Source organism: Diplotaxodon limnothrissa, linkage group LG20 (assembly GCF_057381915.1).
Source record: "Diplotaxodon limnothrissa isolate DT_005_m linkage group LG20, D_limnothrissa_male_GT1.1, whole genome shotgun sequence".
NCBI classification, from domain to species: Eukaryota; Metazoa; Chordata; class Actinopteri; order Cichliformes; family Cichlidae; genus Diplotaxodon; species Diplotaxodon limnothrissa.
This window is the reverse complement of record NC_140615.1, coordinates 22,991,672-23,001,726: the sequence shown is the minus strand read 5'-3', so window position 1 is coordinate 23,001,726 and position 10,055 is coordinate 22,991,672. Positions and strand designations below refer to the sequence as shown.

General features: G+C 39.1%; 2 protein-coding genes across 6 annotated transcripts; one reads left to right on the top strand and one right to left on the bottom strand.

Moving 5' to 3' along the window:
* Nucleotides 1-666: 666 nt before the first annotated feature.
* LOC146610922 (monocarboxylate transporter 2-like) lies at nucleotides 667-9,908 on the bottom strand. 5 transcript variants are annotated; one of them, XM_085343967.1, is made up of 7 exons: nucleotides 9,836-9,908; nucleotides 9,570-9,666; nucleotides 8,216-8,409; nucleotides 4,310-4,540; nucleotides 4,038-4,181; nucleotides 2,422-3,282; nucleotides 667-2,299 (listed from the first exon to the last, which is right to left on the bottom strand). In XM_085343967.1, the coding sequence occupies exons 4-7, from the start codon at nucleotides 4,524-4,526 to the stop codon at nucleotides 2,076-2,078; spliced, it is 1,446 nt and encodes a 481-aa protein (XP_085200093.1). In that variant the 5' UTR covers nucleotides 4,527-4,540; nucleotides 8,216-8,409; nucleotides 9,570-9,666; nucleotides 9,836-9,908; the 3' UTR covers nucleotides 667-2,075. The 5 variants fall into 5 exon arrangements, with proteins under 5 accessions (XP_085200093.1, XP_085200094.1, XP_085200097.1 ...); XM_085343968.1 differs by having other exon boundaries at nucleotides 8,234-8,409; XM_085343971.1 differs by having other exon boundaries at nucleotides 9,582-9,666.
* Nucleotides 6,632-8,499, top strand: LOC146610923 (uncharacterized). The gene is made up of 3 exons (XM_085343972.1): nucleotides 6,632-6,807; nucleotides 7,958-8,146; nucleotides 8,237-8,499. Exons 1-3 carry the CDS (start codon nucleotides 6,676-6,678, stop codon nucleotides 8,429-8,431), a joined length of 516 nt encoding a protein of 171 aa, XP_085200098.1. The 5' UTR covers nucleotides 6,632-6,675; the 3' UTR covers nucleotides 8,432-8,499.
* Nucleotides 9,909-10,055: the final 147 nt, after the last annotated feature.

The window sequence follows — 10,055 nt, the reverse complement described above, 5'->3', positions numbered from 1 at the left end:
TGATCATGTTACTGATAAAAAATATAAATTCATAAAAAAAAAACAGAAAATAAATAATAACCCTTAAAAACAAACTCCTCAACAACGATCAAATTTGTAATTAATTCACGAGAAATCAAAACATATGTAAACCAGAGTATAATATATTTTTAGACGTATGGAAATTAAAGCAATTTTGTGGTCGTATTCGAGTGATCTTATTCAGCTGTCTAATGAGTGAGTCATCGCTTGCTATGGTATAATCAGCATAAGGCACCAACTGAAGAGGAGCAAATGGAAGCAAATCGAAACAAGCCTTTGTTACACGATCATGACCACTTGCTCTTGTCAAACAGAAGGACTTAGAAAGAAAACCCTGTCTCTGATGCAAGCCTGGCTCAGATATAGTGCTGTTGCTTTCTGCAGTTGAGATAAATAAATGTCCTGCCACTGAGAAAATGCAGTATATACAGTGGATACATGGATACATGCTTTTGAGACTTTTCATTTTCAATACTTCTCTACAATTAATAATCTTACCAGTTTGGCTCATTTGTAATTCTACTGTAGAAAAAAAATCTTTAGGTCAGATTAGATTCTCATACCATTAAAACTGGATCAAAACAACCCAAAGTCAATCAGACTTTCATTGTTGCTACTTTTGCCCAAACTGGATCTGATCAAATGATGCCTAGTTGACTGAAATTGGACTAAAATCCAAAAAGAAGTTCATTCAGCCATAACAAAGGGATTTACACTGTTTATCTGATTTTTAAGTAACATTACTTTACACTATACATTAAAGTATTGATTCACTCACATGAGCAATTTTTGTTCATCCAGAAAGGGAGTCAATATGCACCTTACAGGCACATGATGAGGATGGATCATTTAAGCATACATCTGTAATAATAGCATTGTTCATTTTTTATGGCTTGCACATGAATCTTGTATTGCATTAGTGCTTGAGGATGAATTCTAAGGGTTTAAAATCATGATGTGTGTGCAAAGAAAGGTTGACCTATGGAGAGACGGGCTGACCTGTCTTGATTGTCCATATGACAGCAATGTATATGTTCATTGCAGATTCACATTCACATATCTAAAGGTCTGACCTACAGCTTAAATGTGTTATATGCACAATACATTTTTTTCTATGTCTGTGAGGATAAGTAAAGCGTTTCATTTCCTCAGCCACACCTGCAAATCCAATCTTATTAAATGCACATTGGGTTCACCACACTTATTTAAAAGTTAATTCTCAAATATTTCCATAACTTCATACTGAATTTTTATGACTTCACTGAAGCTATGCTGCAGTGAAACAACTTTTACAGATCCCCATGACATTCAAAATGTGTTTTACTGTAGACTAGAACATAAAGAATGAATCTTCCTTTCGCCTTTTTAGAGTGAGAAGGATTTCAGGGAAGCTATTTAAGTCAGAAACTGCAGTCTTCACAACAGACACCTAAATTTTGTTTTTACTGTTGCAAATGTTGTAAACTATTCAAAATAGCTATCTTCCCATTGGGCCGGGGGTCATGGCCCAGATTATGGAAAGCGATGCTGTAGAGAACTGAGCCCGAGGCATGAGGATGCCTGTTGTTTAATTGAAGTTTAATGGAAAAGATGTGTGTGGCTTCAGTTTTCATGTGATAGGGTTCAGTGCCATCTAGTGGTAATAAGTAACACAGTTTAGTAACACTAAACTGTGACTGCATGTGGGTTTGGACTTCTTTTCTTACATTATTCAGAAATAAGAGTCAGAAGATTTATTATTATTTAATTGATGAAGAAACCAAATGAACTGCTTAAGTTTATAAAGCCATAAGGATTGCATTAGAAGGAACATAGTTAGTTCCTGGAGATTTATTAACAAATCCATGAGAGTTACATATGCCACACACTGTAATAATAATAATATACGTAATATGAGCATTTACAAAATAACAAATGTGAATCTGCAAATATGTAAAAGTCTAACTACTCTAACTAAGTCATTTAAGGTACAAAATACATTTACATACTGCATAAAAAGCCTTTGTAGTGTCATTTTGTATGCATCCACTGAAATAAAGTCATAGTCAGCAAGTTCATTCATCTGTTTCATTCATCGTTCTATCAGCCTGGTTCATTTTTAGTTGTACTGCCTCGTCAGAATTCCTTGTCTCCATTGCTTTGCTCTTTCCGCGCTCCTCATCCAGTTTTTTATAGTTGTAGTAATGCATAACGAAGAAAAATATGCCAGAAACCAGCATGAATACACCGCATGCATAATATATGTATTTGTAATCACCAAAATAATCAACCAAAGCTCCTGAAAGAGAACACACATAATCTGTTAGTAACTCCATCTTGGAAATTTCTATACTTTGCTTATGTGTATAATCAAAATCACAATTCAATGGAAAAAAAGAGAAGAAAAAAAACACCACAAACCTGCCATTGGAGGTCCCAGAAGCACTGGCCCACACTCAATAATGGTGACAAGTCCAACAGCAGTGGAGAAATGAGGAGCTCCAACAAGGTCCATTAGAACTTCAAAAAGGAGTGCAGAAAGCATCCCAAATGCCAAACCAAAGAAGACAGCATATACAACTAGGCCCGTATAGCCAGACGCCAGTGGGCACATTAGGTGACATACGCCATTGTATGAAACAGCAAAACTGAAAAAATACTGTATTCTCGGCCTGATCCACTTGGTGTTGCCAACTAAGCCAGTTGTCGGTCTAATGAACATGTCCGCCAGAGCAAAAATGGAGAGCAAGAAAGCTGCTGAATATTCATCAATCCCTTGATGTTTGGCATATGGAGCCATGAAAACCACAGGTGCAAAAAAGCCAAAAAACAAGACCACATTACCAATTAGATAAATGAGGAAGCCCCTGTGTCTGAAAAGTGAGAGATCTATGAATTTCTGCACAAAGCTGTGACCCTTGCTCTCACTTTGATCTTCAGTCTGAAGGTTATCGGAGTGGGTAGTGGTGTCTTCAGCAGCAGCGTGTTCCTGAGCTTCGCTTTCACACTTTGATGACTCATCTATTGTTTTCCGTGGTATGCTTTTGTTGACTGGTCTCATCAAAGCACCAGCTACACAGCAGTTCAAAACAATGGATCCCAGGATGAGGAAGCTTCCCCTCCAACCAAAGGAATCAAACAGAAACTGATTGAGAGGCGCCAGAGTGGAGAGAATAACCGGACTTCCAGTCATAGCGAGTCCATTGGCCATGGGCCTTTTGACCTGGAAGTAAGTGCCTATGATCGTCAGGGAGGGCTGCAAGTTGAAGGCGAGACCAAAACCTGTTAAAAATAAGGTTAAAATTACACACAGTAATTTATGAATTATTCCCTTTAGAATATTTTGAATAAAGTGCCTAAAGTATCAGTTTAAAAAGTACTTTTAGACAGTTGAATGCACCTCTTATTATTATCTGTGACATTAGTTTTATATCGGTGATGATTTGTTTACAGAAAAAAATATATAACTAGTCCCATGGTTTGGGCATTTCTTTTCTGTACGTCTCTGACTGGTGCAGTGCTACTAGATTAAAGATTAGGTTTAAAGTCTGAGAGGTTTGTTTGCTCTCAGTTAGTAAAATGATCGTGTGGTTTTGCCTGCACATGTGCATGTGTGGATGTTCCAAATGCACCTGAATTAACAGGACAAAAAAGGTTTTACCCAAATCTAAACATTGCTTTGATGTTGTAAGAGGGGATTATAACTTATATTATATCATAAGGGTCATTGTACTCGCTGCACTGAACGACCAACTCTGCTTTACACAGGGACATAAACAATCCCTGTGGATTGATCCTGATAGTAAAAGACTGAATGAGAGTTACAACACAACCACTCCTTCCTTCAGTGTAGTCCAGTTACAACCAGGTATCATAAAGCAAACATTATAAAGGACAGAAACAGCTATACCAGAAAAATAACACAAAACTGAATTGAACATGTGCACTGTAAGAAAGTGAATCGTTTTAAAGGATAGTTTTTTAAATTGTTGGACTAGCCTATCTGACTGTTAACAAAAAAAGGAAACATAATTTACCTCCAATTACTCCAACACAGAGGTACAGATGTATTATATTAGTTCCAAAAGAAGCGAGAGCCATGCCAGTGCAAACCAGGACCCCGCCAACTATAACCACAGGTCTGCTGCCATAGCGATTGACCAGTATACTGCTGACAGGGCCTGCACACAGGAGAGAAATATCTTACATTTTTGGCAACGTTCTGAGGGACAAATTTTTCTTGACAAATCCGGTCATGGGATACGTTGCTTGGGAATGTGCCAATACTTGAAGTATGACGGCCACTAACCTCCTGCATACATAGAAGCAAGCATGACTGAGGACACCCAGGCAATCTCACTGTAGGAAACTGAAAAATATTCCTGAATCTCCTTGAAATAGATGGTGAGGGACTTAGGAAAGGCATACGAGAATCCTATGGAGATGAAAGCGCTGAAGACGACAGCCCAGCCCCAGCCTCCGTCTGGTGGGGTGTAGCCTAGATTGGTTGCTGCTGCGGGGGGCATGTTCAATTCTCCGGCTAGAAAGTGGGAACAGCAAAAATAAGTGAACAGAAAATAAACAAGTGCAACTTTTCAAAGAAAGAGTTAGATTCACATATTTTGCATCCATTATAAGTTTCACAAGACCTCACCTCGGCCCAGTCCTTGAAACTGTATCGCAAAGTCTATGAACTCAGTCCATGTGACACAGTCTTGCACTGGGACAGAGTTCACTCTGCTGTAAGCTCTTTGATCTCATCACGTGTGCTGTCATGCAAAATATGAGTGGCCATACAAAATAGAGCAATAGCCAAGCACTAGATATTGATGACAATAAATGCTTGTAGGAAGTGTAATTCAACTGCTAAAATATGTTTCTTTTAACATACGACCCTTTCATAGACATACATTGGTTTTACTGCCGAGGCCCTTTGAACTCATGTAAGCGGTGTTTGTCTACTATGTGTTTGTGCACTGCAGGTGGGTTGGTCAAAATGACATGCTCTTTTGGGAAACCTTTAAAGCTGGGATTTATGTTTTGATGTCATGCCCCCAATACAATGGCACCCCCCGATGGCAGGGGGTCTCCCTCAGCAGGGCTAACTGAAAAAAAAAATGCTTGGAACTTCGTGCCAATCTAACTAGATCCCCAGAGCTGTTTTTTCAGTACATGTGGGAGGGACTTATACAATATTAGGAAGGCTTTCTTAATTTTATGGTTTGTCTGCACGCTTTGATTAAGTAAAAATTAATTAACTGAAAAACTGTGTTTTGTACATGTTGTGAAAAACAGCGCTGGCTACAAATTCAATGTCAGCAGTGTTGGGCCATGTGGTTGCTGAATGTGAATGCTGGAAATAATTGGTCTCTATTTTATTTTCTTAAAATTATGAGTTGTTTAAATTGATGTAGTCACTGGATATTCTTTCAGCTTAGCACAAAATCGCTAGTTTTTATGCAAATTAATCCGGTATGGATTATTGGTGTATCTTTTAGAGGTGCTGTGAGCTCTGTTTTTTTCTTTCATGAGTTATTTAAAGATGTCTAGATGCTGAGCGATAATGTGCTCCAATTCAACCTCCTCATTAATCAGCTATTGAGACTGCAAACCGCATGTTTTGAAAGAAATACAACAAACACTACATAAAATTCAACTGAGAGAATAATAATTACAATTTATGGATTAGAATTTAAGGAAATTAAACAGCTGACATATCCTCACTAACCACTTCATTAGGTACGCCAGAGTTGGGCCACTTTTTTCTTTCCGAACTGCGTGCATAGATCATACAAAGGTGCTGGAAACATTCCTCTGAGATTTTAGTGTATAAAAGTATGTTAGCATCACACAGTTGCAGCAGATATGATGTTGCACAAACATGATGTGAATCTCCGGTTCTACCACATCCCAAATATGCTCTGTTGGCTTAAGATCTGGAAAGTGTGCCAGAGAAACCAGTCTGCTCAGTTGGTACTAAAGGTCTCAAAGTGTGTCAAGTTTGGTAAAGATGTTCAAACTGTAGCATCCCTTTCCTGTCCTTATCTTTCACAACCGGCACCAGGTGTGGTCATCTGCAGCTCTAACCCATCTGCTTCAATCTTTAACTTGTTGAGCATTTAGACATGCTCTTCTCCATGCCTTGGTTGTAATCAGTGGTTATTTGAAATGCTTCATTTTGGCTCAAAGCACCTCTGGCATCAACTTCATCAATCAAGTTTCCACTCGGAAAACTGGTGGTCACTGGATATTTCTCTTTTTTTTTGACCATTCTCTTTATGGTTGTGTGATCCAAGCAGTTTCAGACCAGCCATCTGGATACCTGCAAAGTCACTAAAATCTCCTTTTTCCCAGTTCTAAAGCCTGTTCAGTTGGCTAATTAGATGTGTGTAAAAATAAAATAAAAAATCAAACTGAAAACTAAACGTACAAAAACATGGAATGTGGAAATGTAAATAAATACTCAGCATTTCTGTTTGTAGACGTAAGTCAGGGAACTTCTCGCACTCCAGTCCACTAGATGGCGATAATAAAACAAAGCCTAGATTGCCTCAAAGGGGGAAGAAGAAGTTATTCAAGAGTTATTCAAACGCTTGTATAATCTGGTTGTTAGTTGGGGAAAAGTCGGGTTGATTCCAGTGCAAGTTAGAGCTGTGTAGCCATTTGTAGCTTCAGATGTTTTCAAAAGTGAGAACATGTTTGACTTCGGGTTTAGCCAGATTGCCCAGTTGTGTAAATTCAAGAGTAACATCTGTGCTCTGCAAACATCAGCATCGCACCTTCAGTTCTGAGTCTGCTGGTGTCAGGGTGAGTTGCTCCCACTGTCTCTCTGTTTCTGCTAAACTTGTCTTTAAAATTTTAGTTAGCGGTCTGTAAAACGGGTAAACCGTTTTTAGGATAATATACTGGTTAATATGTAAACCCTGTAAAGTAAATGATTCCGCGTTACTGGTTGAAACGTCTCCAGTTTGGCAGTATAATATAAAATGATTTAAAACCACGCTTACGATTTCATAACGCTTATTTTACATGTGTAAGACTCATTTTTGACCTTGTCCTCACTGTGTGGTAGTATCTGTGCCAGCTGAGCAAAATGAAAGTTGCACTTTGAACGTTGTTAACTTAAGACAACGCTGTGGCAATACGCAACTCAATTTTTAGTTGATGGACGTTTTCCTGGGCCAAATTCAAATCATTCAGGATCTTTGATGTAATGACTATTAATGAGGTAATCTCATCAAGGTTAACATGTCTTTTTGAAAAAAGATTATGATTTCTCATGTCAGTCACATGTGTTCAGTGTGAACCTGCATTTATTTGTGAAGCGAATGGGGTCCATCGGTGGACCTGCCAGTCCTGCTTTTCTTTGGTAAACTCAGTTGAGCTGCAAGGTCAGGCCCTCATGTCATGCACGTGGAGTCTGGTTTTTCTTACAGTTTGATCAAAAGCTGGCACAAGTAGGTCATTCTCAAGGGCTCTGTTCCTCCTCGAACAAAGGCGCAGTTATCTCTCCTGCTGCTGCGTTGATGCCCTTGTGCAACCCTGTCCAGCTCTTCTTGTGTAGCAGCCCGTCTCCTATATGTCCTCCACTCTCCTGTGCTGAGACTGAGACTGTAAACCATCTTGTGATGGCATATTAGTATATGGAACTACCTGTGCAACCTGAATGGGCTGCAAGTACCATCTAACGCTACCAGTAGAGACAAGGAAACTAGCAAAAAGGAAAGAGAAATATCAGTCAGGAGCGATATGGGGAGAGCAACAGTCTCACCATTTTGCTGCTTCTCCAATGCAACTGTTGTACTTTCATTTGAACCAAAGCAGGTTAAATGAATCCACAAGGGTTTATGCCTCCCAACAGGATTGATATCCTTCAAGTTTAACTGAATTTTGGAAAATTAGGGATAAAATATCAGACAATTCCTCATGTAAATGTCTGTTCTCCACTCTTTTCCAGGTTCTGTATGATGGGCTTTGTCCAATATGTGTGACTGAGATCCGTTTGCTCCAGTTTCTGCAGAGAAACCGGCCTGAGAAAGTACATTTCATTGATATCTCTCTGCCAGGTTATGATGGAACAAAATACAAGGCTATCACCTATGAGATGGCCATGAAGGAAATGCACGTGATTGATAAGAAAGACAAGGTGATTATTTAACCAAGATTTTAATGAACCTCACAATATGCAGTTTAACCCAAGTGTTGTATTATGCACCTTCATGCTGTGTGTTACCAGGTTCACAGCGGAGTCCCAGCGTTTGCAGTCATGTATAGCGCCGTAGGCCTCGGTTGGTTGGGTCGCTTTATGATGTGGTCACCTGTGAGACCATTGATGGACAAATCCTATGACATCTTTGCCAGGAACCGCTTAAAGTGGACCGGACGTGGAGAGGAGTGCACCACAGGACGCTGTGAAAAGAAAATACCCTGACGCTCCAGCACTGTTTTATAAGTACTGTAAATATATGAAGAACTGCATAAATATCATGCTGATAATCCTGTAAAAAATGGTTATGTTGGTTATGTAGTTCACCTAAAGTAATTTAAAATAACAACAATGATGCAGAGATAAAATTACAACTGTAAAATAGAGCTGAAGATGAATGTATTCAAAGAAATATTTCTGGATGTACAGGTTTCATTAAATGCAGTTTGAAAATCTGTTTTTGACTGATAACAGCATTTTGTCATGATTTTTATTCTTCCTCTGGTGTGTATTCGTATCAGCAGATTGGTCCAATCTTACTTCTAACAAAATCACTGGGGAGGTGGCAGTCAGACCCAAGATAGTGGCTATGGAAACAGATTTTTAAAAAAGAAAAAAGCTTTGCTGTACATGGAAAGAATCATTCTTGACAGAAAGGATTGTGTGTTCTGTAAAGGACTGTCATGTATTCATCATATACATGGTGCAGAGATAAGACTCAAAGTCACTGAAGCGGAATATGATCAATTTCCTGTCATGCACAGCGGTTCATTCAAAGCCGATTAAGAACCAAACTGTCAAGAATCTGCCACTAGATGTCATTGTAAGTCTGCGAGAGTGAAATCGTTCTTTAGAAATTGTGCTGAATTGTAGCAAACTGATCAGATCATAGCCAGAAGAACAAATACGAGCAGAAATGTCAAATTTAGTGGATTTGTTTAACAAAAAAAAATCAAAACTACTGAAGCTCTCTGATTATTTATGTCTTTTTTATGACTATTGTTTTGAAAGTAACGTCAGTGTCTGTGTGCTGGAGAGAAACACGTGAGCCCCTCTTATGTTTCACCAAAAATAAACAGCTGTGTAGAACGGCATGTGCTGGTGAAAGATTACATGAGATCCTGCAATAGGACAAAAGTGTTTATAAAACACTGTTGGTTACAGCGTAAATGTCAAATGGAATTTACTTGTATGGCACTTTTTTCTTCTTACTTAATCAATTTGAGCATTCGAAGTGTTTTCTTGCTACAAGCTTCATTCACCCATTCAAACATGCCTAAGCAATTTGCATAAAATTCACAAACACACTCGTGCTCCACTGGGGGGAAATTTGGGGTTCAGTATTTTGCCCAAGGATACTTACACGGACACTTACAGACCTGGGAGACGATACTCCGAACATACACGCCAGGGATCGAACGCTCTAGGTAGGGGACTTGCTTCTGCCTCCTTGGGCACAGCTGCAAAGAAGGAACATGACACAAGGCCACATAAGCACATATTTAATTGTTTTTGCTGAATAACATTGGCCCATTTAAATCATACATCCAGGCTCTAATTTAAAACATGAGCACACTTCATAATATCCATTTACAACTGCAGACTTCCAGTTGTTTGCATCACATGTACCTTCCAGCTTGGGCACAGCTTCTAAGAATTGGAGTGCTGTTTGCGGTGATGAGTCACAGCTCTGTCTGTTTGGTGTGTGTGATGTGTGGTGATGTTTAAAGCACCCAACATGAGTTCACTGAGACCTTAAGCTGTCACCCCATCCCTAATTTTAGACTTGTGCTTGTCAGCAGTGACAACACATGACCTTAAGCCTGTGTGTCTTATTGAACACTGGCCG